This window comes from Sitophilus oryzae, unplaced genomic scaffold (genome assembly GCF_002938485.1).
Source record: "Sitophilus oryzae breed Bouriz unplaced genomic scaffold, Soryzae_2.0 scaffold_358_pilon_pilon, whole genome shotgun sequence".
In the NCBI taxonomy this organism is placed as follows: Eukaryota; Metazoa; Arthropoda; class Insecta; order Coleoptera; family Curculionidae; genus Sitophilus; species Sitophilus oryzae.
In genome coordinates this window covers 1,195,813-1,222,337 of record NW_022146927.1, presented here as the reverse complement: position 1 = coordinate 1,222,337, position 26,525 = coordinate 1,195,813, and the positions used below count along the sequence as shown (strand labels likewise).

Here is a 26,525-nt window from a genome sequence, read left to right as displayed (position 1 = left end):
TCATTACTAAATTTTGGTTATTTTAATTTAGGAATGAACAAAAATTCTGATTATGTGGTACCGTTCTTCGGGTACTCCCCATTTCTAACAAAACCTGTACAACCAAGTTCATCTCTTCGTTTAAGTGCTTTGACTCCCTCCACTATCAATTTCAACAACTGCAAAAATGGATCTAAACAGGAAAAATGCAAATAAAACCAAAAATGACTAAGAAAGATGAGACTAATGACCAAGTTTTGCTATATAAACACAAACAAAGGTGTTTTTCAGACAGTACTCCGACAAGAATTCTTTGTGAATATCAGTAATTTTATTTATTTTTTTCTTTATATTTGCGTGAATTTGTTGATTGATTAATCCGATAATAATGATCAAAGTAAGTTTGATAAAAAATTAAATTTCGATTTGTTAAAAATTTATTTTTTCGTATTTGATCAAGTAATCCCATTTTGTAAACAAAATTAATTTACCTACACTGAAAAAACAATATAATGTATATAAAATAGCGTAATAATGTTTATTTTTTATATTATTTTTTAGGAAATCATTATTTTCAGTATAATCTGCTTGGTTTTCTACCGTTCTGTTGCTGCAGAGGACCCTAAACAAAAAGTACCAGCTCAGGAAGTACTGCTGGCTACTTCAGAAGATGTAGGATCAGGAGATGAGCCAGACTTAGTTCCTGAAGCGTCTGCTTGGGGGGTGTACAATAACTGGGGTGGCAGAAGGTAATAAAATTTTTGTCCAAGATGTACCTTATTATACCAGGTGTTCATTTTACAGCACAGAAAGTTATTTTCTATTAAAATAAATTAAAAAAATACTGGAGGTACCAAAAAATTAAAAGTAGTATCTATATACCGGGTGCGTCTCAAAAGTGTCTCACTCCTATAACTTTTTTTTATTTTTTCTTAAACTTTTTTAAATTAAAACTTAATTTTTTTTTCTTTTTTTCTTCTTTCATTAAAAAAACGAGATTTGGTATGTTAGTATATGACATAAGTGAAGATTGATTGACATATCCCATTGCGTTTGGTTATTTAATGTTTCACACCGGCAAGCATTTTGTGACGAATAATTGGGTACCGCACACTTGTTATTTCGAGTCAAATTATGATTATGAACCGCATGTTATAATTTCAAATAAACCGTATGCGAAAATGTCAAAAGTTGACATATGATATGTCAATCTATTCAGAGAGTTATTTTCTATCGAATAAAGTAAAAAAAATACTGAGGGTGCCATTTAAAAATCAAAAGTTGTAGTAATTTCTGGTAAAACATGAAGTAACTAAAAACAAATGAATACGTCAATCAATCCGAATTTATGTCATATACTAACCAAATCTCGTTTTTTTATGTGAAAAAATGGAAAAGTTATAGATGTGAGCTACTTTTCAGACACACCCGGTATAGTCTGTCCATTATAAAAATATTATGTCAATAACATTCGTTACCTGTCAAATTTATTCAAAAATATTTTTTATTTTAATTTTTTTAAATTCAATTTTTATAGACTAAAAACTTTATTAAAATAATTTTTTTTTTCAGATACGGCTATGGAAAGGGTTGGGGAAGTTGGGGTGGGCGTGGTTACGGTTGGGGAGGGGGTTGGGGATATGGAGGGGGCTGGAAAAGAAGGGGGTACTACTGGGGATAAACCAACAAATCGAATTTTGATATTTTTGTGATGAAATGGAACCTAAAGGAGGCAGAAAACTAATAATTTTGTATTTTGGTCAGTATTAAATTAACAATTGTGAATTTATTTTTATAAAATAAAAGCAGTTTTTATTGTAAGGTGTTTTTTTTATACAACCCATACAGTGCGTTCGAGTTTATTCGAATACACATGGATAATAATATTATTAAAATTTTTATTAAATAAGTGTTTTTTCCAAATGAAAAAAAAATATTATCGTTATTCAACCATTTCCAAGTATGGTGTAGCTTCCCTGACAAGATGGCTTTTAGGTTAAAAATGATGCATTAAAATGATTTTTAGGGCCATTTCCTTCTTTATTAAGTTATATAAAATTCCCCTAATCTATAAATAAATCTTTTGGGAAAAAATTACATCAGACAATATATAAATTACTGTTCCTTGAAACAAATATCAACAATTAAAACGTTTAGTGAAATTAGTTTTTGAACTGGCAATAGCGAAAACGTGATTCCCCTTATCGTCTGCAAGCAGTATATAAATGTGAACTAGGTTCGATTGGTATGTTATTGTTATTACATCTTACTCATTAACATATGCATATATAGTACATATTATCGACAAAACCAAGATGAAATTTTTGGTAAGTCATTTTTAATATATTTTTTTTAAATATAACATACAGGGTGACACTTTTATAATTCCAGTGGTACAGAGGTAATTTTATTTCTACTGAGTTTAGTATATTTTGTCCCATTTTAAAACGACACAACGGTATATCTACCGGAAAATTACCAAATTAAAATTTGACTCAAAAAGTTGTACAGGGCGAGACAAAATTAATATTGAACAACGGTCACTTTTAAAAGCAAGTTACTCCTTTATTTTAAATGGAACACCCAGTCTATTATTCCGATATTCAATGGAGAATTCATATATCTTCAAAATCAATGACTAAAGAATGCAAGGACATATACGGGCTGCAGCAGAATTTGTGACCTTAGACGCCATTTTTTAGGACATAACGAATGAGTCATCAGCTGGTTATCAGCGACAATTTTAGCGATTTTTAATAGTTGGTTGTGTGCAGTGAACTTTGTATAAACTTTATTACAATGGTAATTTGTTTAGCTTTCAAGTGTAAAAAGCGCAATGATAAGAAAGAGCCAGGAGTTACGTTTTATAGGGAAATAAACCTTTTTAGCGTTTTTTTTTATTGAATTCGATAATTATTTTTCTCATATTTTTAGTTGAAATGTGCTATACGTCGATACTAGTTTTGTACCTTTTGTTAACATTTTAATACGTGTTTTTCGTAATTAATTAGTATGATACCACCAGATACACCATAGGCGTAGTGGAAACATTTATGAAAAATATAAATATCGCTACAAGCGGCTATGTTAAGAAAAACACGAGGAAAAATATGTGCCACGGCACTGTTTGGAAGAATGGTCACAGTTTGGCCAGAGTAAATAAACCGACGAGTAGCGACAGTCCGGTTTTCAATTTTCTTTGCGGCTGCGCGAAATAAGTAGGCTATCTGTCATATGAAGAAGCGAAGTTGCCACTGTTGCCATTTATCAAATATCTCTATATACTCTATTTCTAGTATGCCTCACGCAACGAATCATTCTTTTAATTATTTATTAGCTGTAAGATATTTTATACATTCAAATTTAGAAATAGGGATTAAACAAAACAAAGAAAATTTGGTCCCACCGCATCAAAAGAATATCGCTACTGGTATGGTCTCGTGTGCTATTTGTCTTTGTATTCTTTAGTCATTGTTCAAAATTAGTAGTGGGAGCTATCGAATGAATACTATCGAAACATTCGATAGTTGCAATTCATTCGAATAATTCGATATTTAGTAAGAAAACATTCGTTGAAAACTATTCGAATAAAAATTATCGAATAGATGCGTCATCTGCCTTGAAATATTGTATTCTAATAATTCGGCAGCAAAAACCATTCATTTATAAAATTCATTCATTTATGAAATTCATTTATTCGTCAGGATCGATTATAATAAAATATTAACTGGATTTTAGTTGTCGCCCGGCGACGTAGGTTTCTTTCCGACAAACCCGACAGCGGTCGGTGGCATTGCTATGCAAGAAGTATCTTTGATTTTTTGCGGAGTCATATAAAGATAAGGACACATTATTTTTTTTATTGAGGTGCTAGTATTTACACAGAAAATATATTATGAAGGGCGCTGTTGCCATATATTGGTATTAGTTGATATTAGCAAAGAATATTATTGTTTGGCTTTAGTTAGTTAGGGATAGTATGTCTATATATATTTTACATTTTTTTTAGTAATATTCTGTTGTTACACTGCAATAATACTTGTTATTTTGGATGTAGGAAAATGATTTTTAATGTTTTTAAGCAAAGACTGGTTTAATAAAAATAATAATAACAGTAATAATTTGTTATACCTATTAACAACAAAATTTAAAATAATTTAATATAAACATTATTTTACGTAGTAGCAAAAATTTAATTTTCTCACCCCATAGTTTGAGTTCGATAACCATTTACTTAACCACATTACTTAAATATGATTATTAAGTTCAACTAATTCATATTATTAAAACATCTAAAATACAAATATGTATTTTTAAAATTAATTCTAAGTTCATCTCATCCCTCTTAAAAATTGCTACTTCTCAAAATTTCCCATTAAAAAATAGACCATATAGATATACCATATAAAATATAATTGAAAGATCGGGCTACGGAAAGTCACACAAATTTTCGGAAAAATTTTGACACCTGCACACGCACACAATCGTCAATTAAAAAAAACTACTATTTTAGTATTTTAAATATTTTATAGGACAGTATTTATAAGGTGAAATTATAAAAATTTGGAAGAACTAATAATGCACTGACGCACACAAAAATCAAGCGAATACTAAATTTCATTTATCAAAAGCATTCGATAGTCGCGGCTCAACGATAACCATTTAGTCGCACGACGAGGTTGTCACATATGCTTTAGTATACAAATGAATGAATGATTTTATTCGAATAAAACCATTCGATAGTTGAAATCATTCATTCAGTAACCATTCGATAGTTTAATTCATTCGATAGTTCCCATCGCTAGTGTAAACGGCTGTGCGCGCACACTCACTATGAACCTGTCCGTGCGCGAGCAGCCGCGAACGCGAGCCGTCTGATGTTGGTTTCTGGTCGGTGCTCAAAGGGATTTTATGTGTTCGCGAACGCTCAGTTTGCACAAGCAATTCGTTTCACGTACGTGCGTACCTTCACCAACACTACTCTGCTGTTCGCGCACAAGTAGATCACTTAATTCGTCGAAAAATAAGTTTTTAATTTAACCGGAGCCGACAGCGCGAACGAATGCCGTTCGCGTACGCTCAGCTCGTGCGTGCTCAAGCCTAAACGCACCTTTACGTGAGGAACGTCTCCATGAGAGATGGCACATGTTTTTTGAAACACCCTGTTTATATTTCAGGTGTTCTTCTTTATAGTCCTGTTGGCAATCCAGGGCATCTTCGCTAGTGCTTCCAGGGATAGTCCCAGTAGTGGGGGTTCAGGAGGCAGCAGCGGCGCAAATGGGGGCAGAGGGGGGTCCAGCGGTAACAGAGGAGGCCCTAATAATGGGGGCCACGGAGCTGGTGATCGCGGTGGAAACTCACGGATAGCTTAGACGATTTATGTGATTTTTTCTGAATGTAATTCATTTTATACAGAATTTTTGATGATTTAATAAATAAATTAATTATTGTATTATGATACATATTTTTTTTTTTCATTTTTAGAGTTTATTTTTATTTTCGACTTGCTATTTACTGTTAGAAAAATGTGATAACTGTCTGAAGCAACTGAATTTTACAGGAAATATACAGAGTGAGCCTTAAATGAGTGCAAATATTTTTTGAAAAAGTTTTTATTTTTTTTAAATTTTTAGTTAAAAAAACATAATATCTTCATAATATGGCGACATAGATAGTAAATTAAATTTACAAAAAAGAAAACCTAGAAAAGATCCAGTGGTTCTCAAAATTTAACCGAAAAATATATTTTTTTAATATTCAAAGTAAAATATTTCGGTTTTTAAATACATAGCTAACATACAATGTATACTAATCCATGATACTAATTGTTTAATTTTCTTTAATAAAACTAAAATAACTATACACAAAGCCTTTTTCTATTCATTATCCTGAACCTCCAGGGACTCCAAACGTTATGAATCCTTTGCCACCAAATTTTTTTCTTTGGTATGATGGACTTGAATCTTCCCAACTTGTCCATGATCTATGTAAAGGACTGTATCCCCAAGGTTTACAGCATATTTCTACCAGCAATGCCATAAAGAAAAACAGAAGAAATATATTTAGATTCATCTAGAAAAAACAAAAAATAAAATAAAAAAATAATAATAAAACAAAAACAAAAGTAAAAAAATTATCTAAAGAAAATTTACCTACCTTGAATAATCTGTTATTGAGTACAAAAAAATGCCTCAAATATTGTATGATCAAAAAAAAAACGGCGTCATAGAGACGGCTTGGGAATGACAATCAATGTTAATTTTGTTGAGGTCAATCTCTATATAAAAATTGGCATAAAACTAAAAATTAACACTAAAAAGAAAGATAAAAAAATAGAACGTTCCCAGACACACATATCTATTTCTAAAAAATAAAAAAGTCTGGAGCTTGACCTCACCAAAATTATCATCGATTATCATGCCTAGCCATCTTTGACACCCTTTTTTTTGTAATATAATCAAATTTTTTTTTTTCGATATTCTGGTATATAAATATTAAACTGAAATTATTTTGATTTTTTTGAATTTTAATTGTGAATTTTAAACAATATTGCATTAATTATTATTAATATTTATAATGCTTACCTTTTAAATTATGTCGTTTCATTTAAGGACATAAAAAATAACAATGAATATGTCGAAATCTGACATTATACTAAAGATTTTGTAGTAAATATTTCTATGTAGTTTAAGGATGTTAGGTTTCCTTGAGATTTGTTAATTAATTGAATACATAAATAGAATTCACTTATATCTTATATCTATCAAATTCTACAGAAAATTTAAAAAAAGAATTGATATTTGATTTTTTTCTATTTTCGTAACCCTAGTGTCTTTCTCTAAGAATTGCGAGACCCTATCGTTGGTGGGGAAGCTTTTTTTCTCCGGCATTTGGCTGTTAGGTTAGGTTGCATATTGATTTTAGTCATTTTACTGACTTAACTTGCAAATCATCATGATTTAAATCAATAGTATATATAGACTCTAGTCATAAGAACGACTTAAATAACGTTATATAAATTTAAGTCTTTAGAAAAATGACTTGACTTGAAATAAAATGAGTTAAGTCAAAGACTTACGTCTTTTTCGAACTGACTTGTTCTAGCTCTGCTTGCTAGTAATCTTTCTAACAAAAAAATAAACAAAACTAGATTACCTATCTATATTTTGTAACGTCTATGAACTAACTAGATCCAATAAAACAATACATAATAAATTTAAAAAAAAAATCAAAATCTTGGAATTTCATACTGATTAAAATAAAGTCATTATTTTATAATAAAAAATAGATAAAAAACGTCATTTTGCGTTTTACCAAACTCATCATTCTTGTTATTATTTTATTGTTATTGTCATTATTTTTTAATTGGCTTTTTTTAAAATGACCTGTTTCTTCGAAACTGTTCCAAACGAATAATTTTCGAGAAATATATAAAAGCGGATCAAGAAGGCTGGTCAAGATTAAACCATTTTCTGCATTGATAACAACGGTGCATTTGTTTTTATTTGATTAAACAATCAAGATGAAATTATTGGTAAGAAATTATAATTTATTTGATTTTTATGTTCTCTTTAATCTTCTGATCACACTAAAATAGCCTATATTAATTGATTTATATAGTGCGAGTCAAAACTCTACACTAAACTGCGATTGAAACACTCTGTATTCAAGTTTATTTTTGTTCTTTTTTCGTTACTTCTTATATTCAAAAGTGATATTTATTGGGTCATTTTTAGGTTATTCTTTTTTATAAGAAATATTTACAAGCTTAAATTAAGTATGAACTTTAAATGGTCTGATATGGTAGTTTTTTGAAACGTTAAAATCAGTCTGTAGGTATTATACAGAACGACCTCGGATTGTCTTTACAATAGAAAAAACGGTTTTATTATTGATATTTGAAGAAGAATACATTCTTTGTAAAAAATATTGCTTCTTCCAAAATGGTTATTCCGTTTATATTTTTCCTAATGTTTATACCTCTTACAATGTATATTTAATTTTTCAATAAATACTGTATTATCGAAAAAAAGCGCGTCAAAGACGGCTAGGAAATGACAATCGGTGAAAATGTTGGCGAGGTCAAGGACAGAACCTCTCTACACACAATCGATTTCCAAAAAAAAATTTTGGAATTTTAAACTACACATTTAAAAATCATTTTTACTCGTTCATTTTTCACACTTTATTTTATGCCGGATGCGCTGGGATATATAAAATTCCCTAATAATTTATTAATAATATTTTTTAATTTATCAGAAGTATTTTTTATAAAAAAAAATTAAATTACTATGTGAATACACTGAAAAAATTCGGACAAAACCAACCTTATACAGGGTGAGTTTCCTACGATGTTCTCTATGGGTATCTCGGAAACTACTGGAGATAGAGAGTCAGTTAAATGGGGAAAGAATTGCAGTTTTGTGGGGTTATAAATCATATACGTATTACTTTTTACAAATATACTCAGGGTTCCCTATTTAACCCCGTGTGCAATTTCTGTGCCGTAAGAAAAAGACAACATAACCCAGCTCCATATTAAAACTGCATAAGTCTATTTCACCCGGATATGGATTGAACTGCGATTGCGCCAAACACCGATTGATTGTTGTTTTAGTTCTGTTTGGATTACTTTTTATTTGTGCGTGTAAAAGAGTGACTTTGTTTAGTTTATTGTTTCCAACTATTTTTTGATATTTTTCCAACTCCATGATAATGTGTTATAAATAATAAAAATATAAATAAAATTGAAGGTTAGGGGAAATGTCAGTCAACCACTTCCCTTTAAAAACATCGACCAATGAAAACTTCTTCAGGTGAGGCATGCTCAGTTAAATGAATGTTTTCATCGAAAAATTATCGAGTTATAGCCAATTCTTATCATTTTTAAATAATTTCACTTAGTTAGCCATGGAAACAATCGTCTTTGCTCTTATAAATGTGAAGCTGCCACATCCAAACTTTGAAAATTAAAATAAACAAAAATTGTAAATATGAATTTTTTAAATGAAGAAAAGCGTGTAAGATTATTGATTCAACTTTTCTTAATCATACATTTTCGAGAATACGTTGACCGGTGAATGTTATGTTTTTTAGAGAACGATTTTCAAGACATGTTAGAAAAGTTAAATTGAGTTATAGCCAATTCTTATTTCTCTTGACTAATTTCACTTAGATTGCATGGCATTTTTATTCTTTTGTGATTTATAACTTATAAAAAGTCAGAATATATTACTAAACGGTTCTTTAGAATTTACATTACACAAACTAAAACTTAAAAAAATAATATCGCTGCAGTCGAGTCACGGCATACACTAAGTTATTTTAGAAAAAAAATTCCATTGTTTTGAGTTACATCTTTTTAAAACTGAATTATTACCTATTCACACAAAAGGACCGGTTGATTTAATTAAACTTCTCTCGTACCGCCACTTCGAGTGCCTCTCGTAATTCATAAGTTCTTTTGTTAACCTTTTTTTTAACCATACCGCATAAAAAAATATCTAAAATGGATAGGTCAGGTGATCGAGGAGGCCCATGCAATTAGTCCACCTCTTCCTATCCCTGGGTTTATATTATTATGATATCAATAATTTTTAACATTTCTTTCATTATGCGGGGGGGGGGGGCATAATGAAAGTCATTTTGGAAACTCTATTGATGCGCGACTATCTACACGCTTTTCTTCATTTGAGAAATTCATATTTACAATTTTTGTTTATTTTAATTTAAAAAGTTTGAATGTGACAGCTTCACATTTCTGAGAGTAACGGCGATTGAACTTGTTTCCATGGCTAACTAAGTGAAAGTGTTTAAAAATGATAAGAATTGGCTATAACTCAGTAATTTTTCGAAGAAAACATATTATAGCTTATATCGCTAAAAACTTAAAAAATGCCGCTTTTTATGAAGTTATGGCCAACTATGGTTTCCATTTAAAAAAACATATGTTTGTGTGATATGTCAAAAATGACAATGAAATGAAAAAAACAGAGGACAGGATCTCATTAAGGATATGATTATCTACAACTTTTATCTGAAAACTTTTTGTCTAAAATAGCTTATAATGGAATTAGGGACAATTTTTAAAATAGCCGAAATTTGTTTTTTTCAAAATATCTAGTAAGCCATGAACTTTTTCATAAATCTGAAAGGCGCATATTTATGACCCCACAAAACTGCAATTCTTTAACCGACTAATCAATTTAACCGACTCTCTATCTCCATATATATATACCCATAGAGAACATCGTAGGAAACTCACCCTGTCTTTTTTTTGAGTGCATAAACTATGTTCTCTAGAAAAAGAAATACAGGGTGAGTCTTAAATAAGTGCAAATATTTTCAGGGCTGCTAGATCTCGATAAAAGAAACATATTTTCTCTTTGCCGTTTTTCAGATAAGTCCAAAATAATCGAGTTATGTTATTTCGAAAATAAAAAAAAAATATATTTTTTGTTTTAATTTTTGAGAACCACTAGACATGGATGGGATTTTCTTTCTCAATAAAATATTCTAAGTAAATTTAACTAACTAACGTTCCATATTATCAAGATATTATATTTTTAACTAAAAATATAAAACATTTCCAGGTTTTTTTCAAAAAAATTTAAAAATTAAAAAAAAAATCTTTCGCGAAAAAACCTCAAAAATATTTACACTTATTTGAGACCCACCCTGTATAGTTTTATCACAGATAACATAGTATTCTATGTATTATCTGTGGTTTCATAATAAAAACTAGTCCAAAAATTTTCATATATATTTTTTTTAGAATTTTGTTTTCTTCATTTTTGTCATCTTCCAAGCCACCATGTTGACTCTGGCTGATCATGGAGGTCACGAAGGGGGTCATGGAGGTCACGGAGGTCAAGGAGGGGGACACCATGATGGGGGTCATGGAGGACATGGAGGTGGACACAATGCCGGTGGACATGGACATGGACATTAAAAAAAATCCAAAAAAACTGATTTTTGAAAATTTATTGTTGACATGATTGTTTATTATATAGAAAATTTAATTTTAATTTGTTTTGTCGGTAATGTTGTTAATAAAAATGTATCCCTTTAAAACATCCTCTGTTTATTTACTTATTTATTTATTTACTTCATTATGAAACTACTCACACCCCTCTAAGATTCTTTATCACTAAAAAAAGGAATTATTATTCAACCATTTCCAGTTATGATGTATAGGCTCCCTCAGGGGCGGATACAGGAATTTATTTTAGGGGGGGGGGCCGGAATATATTTTAGGGAGGGCCCATATAAAAAACAATGTAGAATATGCTTTTTAGAGCGCAATTTTTAACCCAAAAGCGTAATATTAAAACCCAATTTATAGATTTTAGGGGGGGGGGGGCTGCGCCTCATGGTCCCCCCTCTTTATCCGCCACTGGGCTCCCTCGCATATTTATATACCTACTCTCTTTGTAGTTGGGCCCATTGTTGTCTATTGTTGGTTATGCAGGTATTTGCAGTTATCGTCAAAATTATCATCGGTTGCCATTCCCCAGCGGTCTTTGACGGCGTTTTTTTTTCGATCATACCGTATATATTTTCATATTTTAACAACTTTAGCAAATATTTCTTTAATATGTATAATATATAAATAAATACTTCTTTTAATTCTCCAAAATAATCTATACTAATATAATTGACTGGCATACTGATTAATCACTATCCTGCTCAAACCACTCAACGTAAGAAGCTCAATTTTGGCATACAAGTTGATTCTAGGGTGTAGAGGTTCGATAAGAAGGGATTTTTCGAAATTCCAGTTCCAAGAGGGTGAAACCACCCCTCAAATATTACAATATTTTTTTATTTAAAAAACGGTCAAGTTTCGGAAAAAACGCTTAAACACGTATATTTTATTTTGTTTTTTTACATATTTTAAGATTTTTTAAAAATGTATACAGGGTGTTTCGAAAAATCTGGTCATCGATTAATCACGATTCTGCTTAAACTGCTTGACGTTTAAAGCTGATTTTTGGCAAACGGATTGACTGTGGGGTGTAGAGGTTCGATAAGGAGGAGTTTCTCGAATCTCAAATTCAAAGAGGGTGAAAACGCCCCTGAAATATTACAATATTTGTTATTTAAAAACGGTTAGTCTTTCGGGAAAACGATTGGACAAGCATAATTTATTTGCATTAGCGTAACTAGCATTTTGACAAGCATAATTTATTTGTATTAGCGTAACTAGCATTTCATTCTATGGGGGGCCTGCGGTTGAACCCTAGGTCTTTTGTTCTTTAAAAAATGAAGAATATTAAAAAACTCATTTTTTGAATAAAACGTTTTACATGAATTTCTCTATCAATAAATTTCATAGACTTGGTTATCAAACCGTGTTCCTTAAAAGATTACTTAAATACCTTCAAATTTTCTAAAAAAATAAAAATTACCACATTTTTTGAACACCAAAACAATAATTTTAACTAAACAAAACTAGCACAAGTAAATAAAAATTAATACGTAGCCAAGATTAGTAATTCAAGATTTCCCTGGGGGGTGCCCAGCAGTACACGGGGTGGGGGACACCACTGTAGTTACGCCAATGTTTATTTGGTTTTTTTTGCATATTTTGAAATTTTTTAAAAAATCATACAGGGTGTTCCCAAAAGCTGGGTAATTTCTTAACCACGATTTTGCTTAAACTACTTGACGTAAAAAGCTTATTTTTGGCAAACGGATTTTTCGAAAGTCAAATTCCAACGAGATGAAACTACCCCTCAAATATTACCAAGTTATATAATAATATCGCCATATTGTTTTTTCTCTTGCTGACATAAATGTGAGAAAAATTTATCCAGTTTGTATGTTAATGGAAATTCTTGCTTTGCTTTATCATCACCATTACAAATGATTAATTCGACGCGAACGAAGTCGCTGGTACACGCTAGTACGAGCCCTAACAACTATAGGTTGGGACAAGGTCTTTTTTTGCAATAAAAATAGTAATTTGTTAAAACGACTCAATTTATTTTGTTTATTATTCTAAATTCAAACATTACAATATGATCTAGACAATTTTACTATATTTTTATAACTTTGCAAACAAATCACTTTTAATAATACCTTATTTTACCAAAATCAAGCCAAATTTGCTGACAACTATATATTGGGACAGCACAACAAGAAATTTGTTTAATACGGAGTTACATCACCTTTCGCCTTAACAACTGCCTGAACTCTTAATGGCATTGTATTTACCAAAGATTGGCACATTTGAGGAGAAAAATTATCCCAAATTTCCTGCAGTTTTGTCCGCAAATCAAAAATTGTTCGTTGAGGGTGGTTTCTTAAATATTGCTTCATTTTATGCAACACAGTTTCTATAACATTGAGGTCCGGACTACTTGCAGGATAGGATAGAACTTTAATATTATTATTACCGAACCAATTATTAGTTGATTTTGCTGAATGGCTCGATGCTCCATCTTGTTGAAAAATATAGTCTTCGTTTGGAAACAATTCTTGAGCACTAGGCAAAAGTGAGGTCTCAAGTATATGTTGATATTTTTGGGCGTTAAAAGTGCCATCTATAAAATTTAATTTGCCCAAACCTCTTGCTGACATGCAACCCCAAACCATAATCCGCTTAGGAAATTTAACAACCCTCTTTAAGCAATCTTTATGAAAGGCTTCTGCTTTATTTCGTATTATTCTTTTTCGATGATCTCCAACGCAAACATCAAACTTAGACTCATCGCTAAATATGACCTTATTCCAATCATTTTGTGTCCACGATAATTTAGATTTTGCCCAATTGTAGCGATTTTTCTTTTGAATTTCTGTCAGTAGCGGTTTTTCTTTGGCCTAAATAAGAATTTGTATCAATAATCTTCAGGTAATTGATAATCCACACAAAATAAAGTTTATCTTGTAAAACCCCAGACCGCATTTATGGATATATTTTCGGCAACATTCTCTTGATATATTTAATCCAATTACAGTATTCTATTTAACTGTTACTTCGCGAAGAGTACTTCTTCTCGCAGACTTGCAAATTTTTACTAAATTTCGTAAATCTCTTTGAGATACAACTTTTGGCCTTCCTGAACTTTTACCTCTAACGCCTACACTGGCAGATTTGCCGTATTTTTTTACTATATTAAAGACCGTGGTTTTTGGAATACTTAAATCATCAGAAATTTTTCGACTTGTTTTTCCCGTACTGTATTGACGAATGATAATTTCGCGTAGTTTTTGATTTGTAGATATTTAAAAAAATTAAAATTACTTACAGTAAGTCTCACTACTCAAGATATCGAGTTACTTACAAGCTGTCAATGCTGAAGTAAACAGTTTGCGACATTCGTGACGTTTATAGCAAAGCCGCCTATGATATTAATTATTTAAAAATACTTGTCCCAACATTTAGTTGTCAGGCAAATTTGTCCTTTTATGAACAAAATCCGCTACTGTAAATATGGATTGATTTACACATTCATAAAAATATTGTTAAGTTGTTTAGGATATATGGCTATGTTTATATTTAAAAAATTAAACATATATTTTTCAGTCATTTTGAAAAACCAGGGCAATAATTCCAAAATATAACCTTGTCCCAATATATAGTTGTTAGGGCTCGTAACTATTATAAAATAATTGATAAATTCAAATAATAGAATATTATTTTAAACAGTACCAAGTTGTTTTTTTACGTCCCTACTTATTTAAGTATTACATTATTGTTGATCTTGGTTTTAATATTATAATCAACAATAAATAATCTTTTTTTAGAACTGCTAATTGCGTTACATTTTTTTTATAATTTATTGAAAACTTAAGCAGCTATTCATTTTTATATCCGATAATTGTTAACTATAGAGTAGGTACTATTATTATTCTAATTGTATCTCATTGAGTATGTTTTTGATTACTATAATATAAAATACTAATACAATAATAAAAAATATGTAAGGTGTTTTTTTCTGTAGTTATGAAGATCCCGATTGTTTACATTTTGCTTGTACTTTTTGGACCAAGAAAAATCAAATTAATTTATTTTTCATACATGTTTATGCAGGGGCGGATCGTGAATTTGTGGGGCCCTGGGCTGAAACTACTTAGGGGCCTACATAAGTACTAAACTAATAGCCATATCAAAAAACTGTTTCTATAATGATATATTATTATTCTTCTTCTTTACGCGCCGTCTCTTTCGTGGAGGTTGGCGATCACATCTTCACGATTCTTGGCTTTCCTTATAAGTTCTTCAAAAGTTAGGTGAGTCCAGCTCCTGATGTTTCTCAACCAAGATAGTTTCTTCCTGCCGAGACCTCTCTTTCCTTCAATCTTACCCTTAACTATCAATTGTAAGACGTGGTATTTTTCATTTCTCAATATATGCCTTAAGTATGATGTTTTTCTTATTTTTTATTATATTGAGCAATTCTCTTTCTCTGCCTATTCTGCTGTAGACTTCGGTATTTGTGATATGTGGATTTAAGTAACATAAATGTTACTTAAATCTACGCAAGTATTAGTTGTACAAAATGCGACCTTATTGCTGTGGTAGCAATCTCTTCCAGGCAAGCTTTGGGTGAGAGAGAAACCAAAATAGTGATATTTTATAAGAATATAAAAAAACAATAAAACAATTTTATTTATTTACTTATTAGGAATTAGTAAAAGAAATTGATAGGTTGTAGTCACAGAAATTGACAGTTATTTGGTCATCACAGTCCAAGTCTTTTGTTAGATCACAATTTATGGAAAGAAGTAATAAATTATTTAATCGCTGGTTCGACATTGTTGTCCTATATTTATTTTCTACATAGGACATCTTGGAGAAGGAGCGTTCTGCTTCACAGCTAGTGATTGGCAATGTTAAAAAAATCTTTAAAATGGTATAGCAGTTAGGGAACACGTTAATAAGTTTGTTTTCATACATGAGCATAAAAATGTCACTGCAAGAGGTGTAAGACTCAGACATAGATTGGAGTAAGTACGATTTTAATTGATTGCACTCATTCACTAAATGCTCGTCTACGTCATCGGGATAGTAATCAATAATATGACGTGCAATTTCCAAATCTATGTTTTCGATATTTTTGTCTTGCAAATCCATTAAAAATTTGATTTTTTTGCTATATGTCTTATAGACTTGTCTCCTTTTATTTAAATCCATAATCAGCTTATCCAAAGCAACTTTTAACGTGTCTCTTTAAATCTTTCTGCGCCGTATACTGAGAATTCACCTGTAGACATATCTGAAAATTTTGGAATTTTGCGTCTCTTGTTTATGTAATTGTAGTCTATTATTACACTAGTACTTAATTTTTTAGCTTTTTCGTCGTATTCCTGTAACATTTGATCTGATTGATGTCGTATGTTGCCCACAAAGTCTTTTAAAGAACAATTTTTTTTTCTTTTTTCTGAAACAATTAACTTGTTGCCTTCACAAATGTCTAAACCAGGGCTCTGTATTTTTTTATTAACCCTAAATGAAATCTCTCCAAAACTTCTTCCCAAAAGATAATCAAAATTGCAGTCTCGAGTTTCGCCATTTTATTGAATAAATTTCGTGCCTCTTTCCGGAAATCAACTTTCTCAACCTCATTTTCGCTGAAACTGTTGAAAATTTTCATAATGTCATCATAATTATTTTTTAAGGCTTTGACAGCATCATAGTGGCAAGGCCATCTTGTCTGGCTTAAACTTTTAGCCTGAATTTTAATTTTATTTCACGATCCAACAGTTCCCACCTATGGGTCTATTGTTTTTCGCGGGGCCTGGGGGCCCCTTGTAACCTCGGGGCCCTGAGCTGCAGCCCAAACAGCCCGTCGGTAGATCCGGCCCTGTGTTTATGGTATGTCCCTGTACGACAGGATACATGTCAGTGACAATTGTTTTCCGTCATTTTAGTTTACAATTCAATTTTAATTAGATTTAGAAATGTTCTCACGCATTGGATAGACCATAGAAACAATTTCTTTATACAGTGTGGTCCGAACTGTATTCCGGAAACTTCGGCAACATAAAAAAGTTCTTATAAATGTATGTCGTAAAATGCTTATAGTTTCTGAGATACAGGATGTAGAAGTTTCATTTTTATTTCGATTTTTTCCAAATAATTTCTGAAGTAACGTCAATATTTGGATGAAAATTGGTGTCTGGGAGTTTTTTGACATGAGAAATTTGATTTCGATGTCAATATGGCTCTTACTCGTAGAGGGCGCCACATACGTATTTTTTAACTGGTTTGAAGAGTAATAACTTTTCGTCCGTATCTGTATAAAGCTAACTAGTTAAAAAATATACATTTAAGACGTTTTTTACGTAAAAAAGGCCTCTTGGTAAAAATCGCTACGAGTAATGGTTCTCGAGATATTTGGAATCGAAATTACCAATACCTGTAATCATTGACATTAATTAAACATGTTGACTAATTAGTTATTAGACTAAAATCATAAATTTGAAATATTTTTGTGCCAAAAATTCAACAGAAACTGTTTTATCATCATTTTTTCGAAGAAAAATTTATGATTGGTTTAAAAAAATAGAAAGTTCCAAAATTTCTCGTTTCAGTCTAATAAGTATCTACTCAAAACATGTTTATTTTTAGTCAATATATACATGTATTGACTATTTCCATTGTAAATATCTTGAGAACGGTTGCCCGTAGCGATTTTTACCAAGAAACATTTTTTACGTAGAAAATCACGAAAATGTATATTTTTTTACTCAGTAGATTTATACAGGTACGGACAAAAAGTTATTACTCTTCAAAACAATTAAAACAAATGTAGGTGGCGCCCCCTACAAATAGGAGTCATATTGACAACAAAATAAAATTTCTCATGTCAAAAAACTCCCAGACGCCAATTTTCATCCAAATATTCATGTTACTTCAGAAATTATTTGGAAAAAGTCGAAATAAAAATGAAACTTCTACACCCTGTATCTCCGAAACTAAGCATTTTAGGACATACATTTATATGAACTTTTTTACTTATTTTTGTCAGTGAAATAAGCTGCCGAAGTTTCCGGACTACAGTTCGGACCACCCTGTATATTTTTATAAAAACTATAAAATGCATTTGATGATTTTTTATTTTAACAAAATGTGTAAAATATTTAAAAAAATTGCAAAACAGCATTTTTTACATTCAGAAAAATCTGCCTTAGGGTGAGCCAAAAAAACTAACCTATGTAATTTATGGGGTAAAATGAACCTATATACAGGGTTGTTCACCACATATGACACGGAGTATTGTAGCTAAACGATGAGATTTTTACAAATTGTAAGTTTGGGGTTCGTTGAAGGACTATTAGAGCTACAATTTAAAAATATTTTTACAAGATACAGAGTGTCCCAAATAAATAAAAAATATCAAAGTTGTATTTTTTTAAATGGAACACCCTGTATATTATTACATTTTTAGTTTCTACGATTAAAATAAAGGTAAATTTGATTAAGGTTTTTTACACTTAAACCTTGCCGTTTTTGAAATAATTTCAATTTTGTGAAATTGCAGTATAAATTTTAAGGCTTCATTTCTCCAAGGGTATCAAAGTTTTTAATACTAAATATTTACTGAAATTTATTTATTGATCAGTTATTGTGTTGCAATAATAAAAACTTTACTACCTTATACAGAGTGTCTAAAAATTTATTTTAAATAATTACTAGCTTTAAACGGCAATAACTTGTTTAATTTAAATGGAACACCCAGTATATTTTATGAGAATCAGATGCACAATTTAATTGTCTATCAAATTGTATTATACCATTTCTTACCTATCCCTTCAAGTTTTCGTAGAAAATGCATTTTCTTGTAATTTAGAACTCATTTATCAATATACCAATGGAATACTGACATTTTAGATTATTTTTAAAGAGTACAGATACTAATATTGTCGATATAGTTCGTTTATTTCATTAAAAAATTAAAAAAACTGTTTAAATATTTCTTAAAGAGGACCAATTAATATGATTCCAGTATTCAAACTACATTAATTGACTGTTTGCGTTGATTAATAATAATTGCTCCAAATACTAAAAAACTGAATTATGTATGTGTATTAGACAGTGTGGTAAAAAGTAACACCTTAAAAATGATATTTAAGTTTTTGACAAATGCTTATTTATGACAACAGAGACGCTCATTTTCATAACTTATTATTATATTGATTTCTGATTCAAATCCACATTTATTTAGAATAATTTATTAACGAACATAATTAAGTATGTAATTAATTAGTATTTGGGCGGAAATACTGGTGGTATATTTAATTAATGGTATACTCTTTTATAAAGATTTAAATAGTTTTCTTTTTGTATACAAATGGGCTAGTAATATTATCGTTTTACTAAAAACTATAATATTACTTGCCTGTACATTTTGTACATTTGTTATTTTAAAAACAATCTAAAATATAAATATTCCATGGGTATATTGATAAATGAGGTGTAAATTATAAGAAAATGCATTTTCTACGAAAACTTGGAGGAATAGGTAAGAAGTGGTATAATACAATTTGATAGACAATTAAATTGTGCATCTGATTCTCATAAAATATACAGGGTGTTCTATTTAAAGTAAATAAGTTATTGCCGTTTAAAGCTTGTAATTATTTAAAATAAATTTTTAGACCCTCTGTATAAGGTAGTATAATTTTTATTATTGCAACACAATAACTGATCAGTAAATAAACTTCAGTAAATATTTAGTATTAAAAACTTTGATACCCTTGGAGAAATGAAGCCTTAAAATTTTTACTGCAATTTCGCAAAATTGAAAATATTTCAAAAACGGTAAGGTTTAAGTATAATAAACCTTAATCAAATTTACCTTTATTTTAATCGTAGAAACTTAAAATGTAATAATATACAGGGTGTTCTATTAAAAAAATACAACTTTGATATTTTTTACTTATTTGGGACACTCTGTATCTTGTAAAATTATTTTTAAATTGTACCTCTAATAGTCCTTCATCGAACCCAAGAATTAAAATTTGTAAAAATCTCATCGTTTAGCTACAATACTCCGTGTCGTATGTGGTGAACAACCCTGTATAATAACCAAGAAAAAAAATATCCTCAGAAGGCAGGATTTTTAGTTCAATTGGTGCCGGTGAACATTAAAGTTATCCATTTAAATATCACGTAAAAAATATTTTTCCATTTAAAGTACCATAACTTTGAAACGGTTTATAATAAAAAAATTTACATCGCGGATTTTTATAGAGCATAAAATTTACTCAAAAATCTATCTGAGAGTACTTTTTTTCAATTCAATAATTCGTATATTTGAAAGCTTTGAAAAGTGAAAAAAATCAAAAATGCAGCTTTAGTGTTTATTGGTTTAGTGTATTTAGAGGTGGAAAACTTTGAATGTTCACCGACACCTTTTAAAATTGAGCTAAAAATCCTGCCTTCCGGGGATATATTTTTCTCGGTTATTAGGTTCATTTTAACCCATAAATCCTATAAGCTAGTTTTTTTGGCTCACCCTAATGTACCTGTTCAATAAATCCACACATTGTTTCTCAGACAATTTTTTTACATTTTCTTAATCATATTTTATGTAAATTATTTTAAATATAGCCTATTTTAATTATTATTATAGTCATGCTGATCAGAGAATTATACATGCAAACAACCAAAACAGGAATAAAAAAATTAATCGTAGTAATTTTCATAAACATGAATTAATTTATACCATTTTCAGCAGTAATCCCGATACATATGTCATAGGAAATTATCAATTTTTATTGCAGGATTAACCCAAGATGCGGTAAAGAATTATATTACAAAAAACCTGATATTTACATAGAACTGATCACAGAAAAATAACTTCTATCATCAAACCGTCGGAAATCTGGAATAACCAACACCTTTTTATATACAGGGTGGCGCCTCTCATACGATGCGGAGGATCCAGGGAGAACGACAGTTTGTATTGAAATTTGAAATGAAATTTTGTCAGAATGTAGGTTAATTGAGATCACTTTTTAAAAATATAGAGTTCTACAGGAAGTCCCCTAAAAAGTTACATACCAAAGTTGGGTTTTTTTCCAACGGAACACCCTATATATTAATTAATTTTCGGATTCAGGGAGTAAAATAAAGGAGAGTTTTATTAGATAATTATATGAATAAAATACAGGGTTGTTCACCACATACGACACGGAGTATTGTAACTAAACGAATAGATTATTACAAATTGTAAGTTTTGGGTTCGTTGAAGGACTATTAGAGCTACAATTTAAAAATATTTTTACAAGATACAGAGTGTCCCAAATAGGTAAAAAATATTATAGTTGTATTTTTTTAAATAGAACACCCTGTATATTATTCTATTTTTAGATTCTACGATTGAAATAAAGGTAAATTTGATTTTTTTTATCACACGTTTATCACACCTAAACCTTACCGTTTTTGAAATATTTTCAATTTTATGAAATTGCAGTAAAAAATTTAAGGCTTTATTTCTCCAAGGGTATCAAAGTTTTTAATACTAAATATTTACTGAAGATTATTTATTGATCAGATATTGTGTTGCAATAATAAATATTTTACTACCTTATACAGAGTGTCCAAAAATTTATATTAAATAATTACTGGCTTTCAACGGCAATAACTTGTTTAATTTAAATAGAGCACCCTATATATTTTACGTGAATCAGATGCACAATGTAATTGTCTATCAAATTGTATTGTTTCATTTTTTACCCACCTCTTCAAGTTTTCATAGAAAATGCATTTTCTTATAATTTAGACCTCATTTATCGCTATACCCATGGAATATTGACATTTTAGCTTATTTTTAAAGATATAACAAATTTTCAAAGGGTACAGATACTAATATTGTCGATATATCTAGTTCGCTTATTTAATTAAAAATAAAAAAAAACTGTTTAAATATTTTTTGTTAAAGAGGACCAATTAATATGATCCCAGTATTCAAACTACATTATTTGACTGTTTACGTTGTAGTAATAATTGCTCCAAATACTAAAAAACTGAATTTTGTGTGTGTATTAGACAGTGTGGTAAAAAGCAACACCTTATAGATTTTACTTCATTTATTAACGAATGCTTATTTATAAAAACACAGACATTCATTTTTATAACTTATTATTATATTGATTTCTGAACCAAATCCACATTTATTTAGAATAATTTTTTAATTAAAACAATTTATAAGTATTATGGTGTAATTAACTAATTTTTTGTGTTTTTGGTAGGAAATAATGATGGTATATTTAATTGGTATACTCTTTTATAAATATTTAAATAGTTTATTTTGTATGCCAATGGGCTTGCAATATTTACCACCTGTACATTTTGTACATATTATGGTGCTATAAAAAAATCTGAAATGTCAATATTCCATGGGTATAATGATAAATGAGGCCTAAATTATAAAAAAATGCATTTTCTACGAAAACTTGAAGAGATGGGTAAAAAATGGTATAATAAAATTTGATAGACAATTACATTGTACATCTGATTTACGTAAAATATACAGGGTGTTCCATTTAAATTAAACAAGTTATTGCCGTTTAAAGCTAGTAATTATTTAATATAAATTTTTGGACACTCTGTATAAGGTAGTAAAATTTTTATTATTGCAACACAATATCTGATCAATAAATAATCTTCAGTAAATATTTGGTATTAAAAACTTTGATACCCTGGGAGAAATAAAGCCTTAAAATTTTACTGCAATTTCATAAAATTGAAAATATTTCAAAAACGGTAAGATTTAAGTGTGATAAACCTTAATCAAATTTACCTTTATTTCAATCGTAGAATCCAAAAATAGAATAATATACAGGGTGTTCCATTTAAAAAAATATAACTATAATATTTTTTACTTATTTGGGACACTCTGTATCCTGTAAAAATATTTTTAAATTGTAGCTCTAATTGACCTTCAACGAACCCACAACTTACAATTTGTGAAAATCTAATCGTTTAGCTACAATACTCCGTGTCGTATGTGGTGAACAACCCTGTATAAGGTTTTTGACATATTTTACATTTTCTAAAAATGAAGAACAATTTTTAAATTACAATAAAAGCTACCTAAACTAGAATTTTCCCGGTATAGCCTAATATGTAGTTAAAATAACTATTGTACTTTAAATCAAATTAAAACTAGACCCAAAAAGGTATACAGGATGAGATAAAATTAATATTGAACATTGGTCACATCTAAAAGCGAGTTACTCTTTTATTTTAAATTGAACACCCACTATATTATTCCAATATTCAATGGGGAATTCATGTCTCTTCAAAATACTATTAAGGTTGCCTACCCGTCAAACAAAGATTTTCCTAGATATTTTCATTTTTATGATTTAGTGGATCTTTATTATTTGATAAATTCTAGATGGCTGTGATATGTCTGTCATGACGTTGTCACTTCAACATAGCTGTCTAATCACAATCAGTCCAACTTTAGAAGCTAGTTATCATTTTGTGTCAGTTAAAAGAAAAAAAAAATCACAGAAATTTGCCCAAAAATGCAAACTTATCTTATATCAGAGAGAATTCATATACTATTAATATAATACTAGAATACCAAAATAATAGAATACCAAATTAATAGAATACTTAACAGCTCCTGATTTTATCTAGTCGTTTTTTTTATAGGGATATCTTAAAGACAGTGTTTACAAAATTTGACCAACTATTGTCGACAACATGAGATAAATAATTGTAGCTGCTTTTCGAAGTAGAAAATTCCACATATGCCTTTTAAAATGAAAAGATCCTTTGAAAAGAGAATCATTTTATGCAGTTAACAGGAAAGTAAGAATTTTGAGGATTTAATTTCATCTAGATAATTTTCGTCACATAATTATAGGTTTATATAACACTTTAGAAATAACTTGCTGAAAAAAATTTTCCTTGACTTTTTTTGCATCTGGGTGCATAAACCTAGGAAAAAAATTGTTGAAACAATCTCGAGATAAATGGTCAAGATAATAATCACCCTGCGTCGTCATGAGAGTATTGTTTTGGTTCGGACATTTCGGGCCACCCTGTATATATCTAAACAAAGCGCACTTGCTGGAGATAAACTTGTTCTTCTATATATGAATTTACAAGTACGTAGTAATTAAAATGATATTTAAATTGAGTTAATTAAAGCTTTGTTTACTGGTTTTACGTACCTGTGTGTATGACAGATTTCCCAGAATGTGATTTCCAGTAGACAATTTTCTTGGTGGTTATAATAATATAAAAAGCAGGAAAAATGAAGCGTTACATTCAATAAATCGTGGTTCTTCATTGGTTACAACATGAAGTTTCTTGTAAGTATTTTTTTTATTTTACTTACTATATTTTTCAGTGATTCGATTTTTTATGATTTTTCTCAACTTTTTTTTCTTTGCTGTGCGATTTTTAAACTATTATTATTAATAAAAATTGTCTCAGTTGTTTTTCTGGAATAAATAATGTTTTTTTTAGTTAGAAATCAAAAAAAAATACTAGTTAAAATAATTTTTATAATAGTATTTTATCAGCCAAATATAACTGCACTTTTGATCTGCCCTGTAACTTAGCTGTGGATAAAGTGAGAATCTTAATTTTTAGTGACCAAGAGGACATACTATAATCCTTCTATAACTGACTATAGGGTGAGTCTTAAATAAGTGCAAATATTTCCAGGGCTGGTATAGATCTCGATAAAAGAAACATTTTCAAAAAAATTACTTTTTGCTAAAATTTTAAGAACCACTTGATCTTTTCTGGATTTTTTTTTTCTAGTAAATTTCATCTACTGCCTATATTGATTAATTACCAAGAAATTGTGTTTTTTAACTAAAAACTAAAAAAATTTCCAAAAATTTTTTCAAAAAATTCCAAATTTTTGCGAAAAAATATATATACCACCCCTAAAAATATTTGTACTTATTTAAGAGATTCACCCTGTATAAGTTTCTAATAATTATATCTTATAGTTTATGAATTATCGCTATATAGTCAAAGTTCTTTATTTTCGATCATTTTATTGATCGCCAATATTCTTATCTATTCTCTTGACATATTATGATAACACCCGGTATATACTGTATAACCCGGAACTACCCTGTATAAGTATCTCTATACAGGGTAGTTCGAATGGTATTCGGGAAACTTCGACAGCATAAGTCCAAAAATGGGCTTCGTTTCGGAGATACAGGGTGTAGAGGTTTTATTTTTATTTCGATTTTTTTAAATAATGTCTTACATTTACCAGACATTTTTTACGTAAAAAACGGCTGAAATGTTTATTTTTTAACTCAGTAATTTTATACAGGTTCAAACGAAAAGTTATTACCCTTTAAACCAGTTAAAAATATGTAGGGGGCGCCCTCTACAAGTAGGAGTCATATCGACATCAAAATCAAACTTCTCATATCAAAAAACACCTAGACACCAATTTTCACCAAAATATTTACATTAGTTCAAAAATTATTTTGAGAAAATCGAAATAAAAATGAAACTTCTTCACCCTGTATCTCTAAAACGAAACATTTTAGGACATGCATTTATAGAAACGTTTTTACTTATTTTTACCTGCAGAATATGGTACCGAAAAATGGGAATTTAAAAATGTTATATGATTAGTAAAACGAGTTTTCTTTTTTCCAGGGTTTTTTCTTTGTACTGTTGCTAGCCCTGCTCCAAGTTGTTCTGGGGGAGCCCCTTCCTGATCCTGCAGCGGCTCCCAAACGCTATCATAAAGGTGGCGGAGGAAAGTACTACAACAAGGGGCATGACGACCACTACTACAACAAAGGTGGTGGAAAATATTACCAACATGGCTAAAAAAAACGAATAACCTTCCCTGGACCGTCTACAAACTTGGAGCATTGTACAACAAAAATTATTTCTAAAAAATGTTATATAATCAATTGTTCTAAACAAAATAATTGTTAAAGTCTAAATTAAAAGTAGATTGTTATATAAAAATCATGTTTTATTACTTTTTATTTTTTCCCAAATAATAAAGGGCCTTAGTTGGAAATACAGCGGCCTCCAAAGCCTACTATCACAGAATATCTAGCTACGCTAGATATTCTGTGTTACTATTGTGTTTAACCCCTTTCTACACTGAAAAAATTTATAGGGAAGTACTTTTACAAAAAAAATATTGATAGAATATTTTTAATAAGGAACTTGTAAAAATAAGATATTTTTGCATAGTTTCACATAAAATGCAATTTTGCAAAACAGTTTATTAATATTAAAATAATTACTAAACGATATTATTTTCACAGTGAGGAGCCGTAACACTAGATCCAACAAGTAAATCTATTGAAATGCTGTTAGAGGCGCGCCACGGCGCGGCGTGCGGCGTGCGGCGTGCGGTTGCAACTCTGTCTAGATAATAATGGGCAGCAGTCTAAACATTTAATGTAGTCTTTGTATTTTTATTTTTTTTTATATTAACTGAGAAGCCCGATTGAAGTAACCTCTTGAGTTTATATTAAAATATGTTTTTTTTTGTTTCCGTCACACTTATTTTTTATTTTCTTGGTATTGTTCCATTTTATTTAATTGTTAATTCACGTATTCGGCTCCGAGG

General features: G+C 29.8%; 1 protein-coding gene and 4 long non-coding RNA genes across 5 annotated transcripts; 4 read left to right on the top strand and 1 right to left on the bottom strand.

Moving 5' to 3' along the window:
* The first annotated feature begins 240 nt into the window (after positions 1–240).
* On the top strand, positions 241–1,787 carry LOC115884864 (neuropeptide-like protein 32). Its single transcript, XM_030903574.1, has 3 exons — positions 241–376; positions 541–728; positions 1,552–1,787. The coding sequence occupies exons 1-3, from the start codon at positions 368–370 to the stop codon at positions 1,658–1,660; spliced, it is 306 nt and encodes a 101-aa protein (XP_030759434.1). The 5' UTR covers positions 241–367; the 3' UTR covers positions 1,661–1,787.
* Positions 1,788–2,206: 419 nt separating this feature from the next.
* LOC115884866 lies at positions 2,207–5,439 on the top strand. Its single transcript, XR_004050623.1, has 2 exons — positions 2,207–2,306; positions 5,157–5,439. It is a non-coding gene; the product is annotated as an uncharacterized LOC115884866 (long non-coding RNA).
* LOC115884868 lies at positions 5,156–6,709 on the bottom strand. Its single transcript, XR_004050625.1, has 2 exons — positions 6,564–6,709; positions 5,156–6,051 (listed from the first exon to the last, which is right to left on the bottom strand). It is a non-coding gene; the product is annotated as an uncharacterized LOC115884868 (long non-coding RNA).
* Positions 6,710–7,420: 711 nt separating this feature from the next.
* LOC115884867 lies at positions 7,421–11,054 on the top strand. The gene is made up of 2 exons (XR_004050624.1): positions 7,421–7,513; positions 10,754–11,054. It is a non-coding gene; the product is annotated as an uncharacterized LOC115884867 (long non-coding RNA).
* A 13,056-nt stretch (positions 11,055–24,110) lies between these two features.
* On the top strand, positions 24,111–25,909 carry LOC115884865. Its single transcript, XR_004050622.1, has 2 exons — positions 24,111–24,264; positions 25,589–25,909. It is a non-coding gene; the product is annotated as an uncharacterized LOC115884865 (long non-coding RNA).
* The last annotated feature ends 616 nt before the right edge of the window (positions 25,910–26,525 follow it).

What these genes read in the sequence shown, in the direction of transcription:
- LOC115884864 (XM_030903574.1), top strand. An exon ending in AATAACTGGGGTGGCAGAAG is followed by an intron (nt 729 to 1,551) that starts GTAATAAAATTT and finishes TTTTTTTTTCAG; the next exon opens with ATACGGCTATGGAAAGGGTT.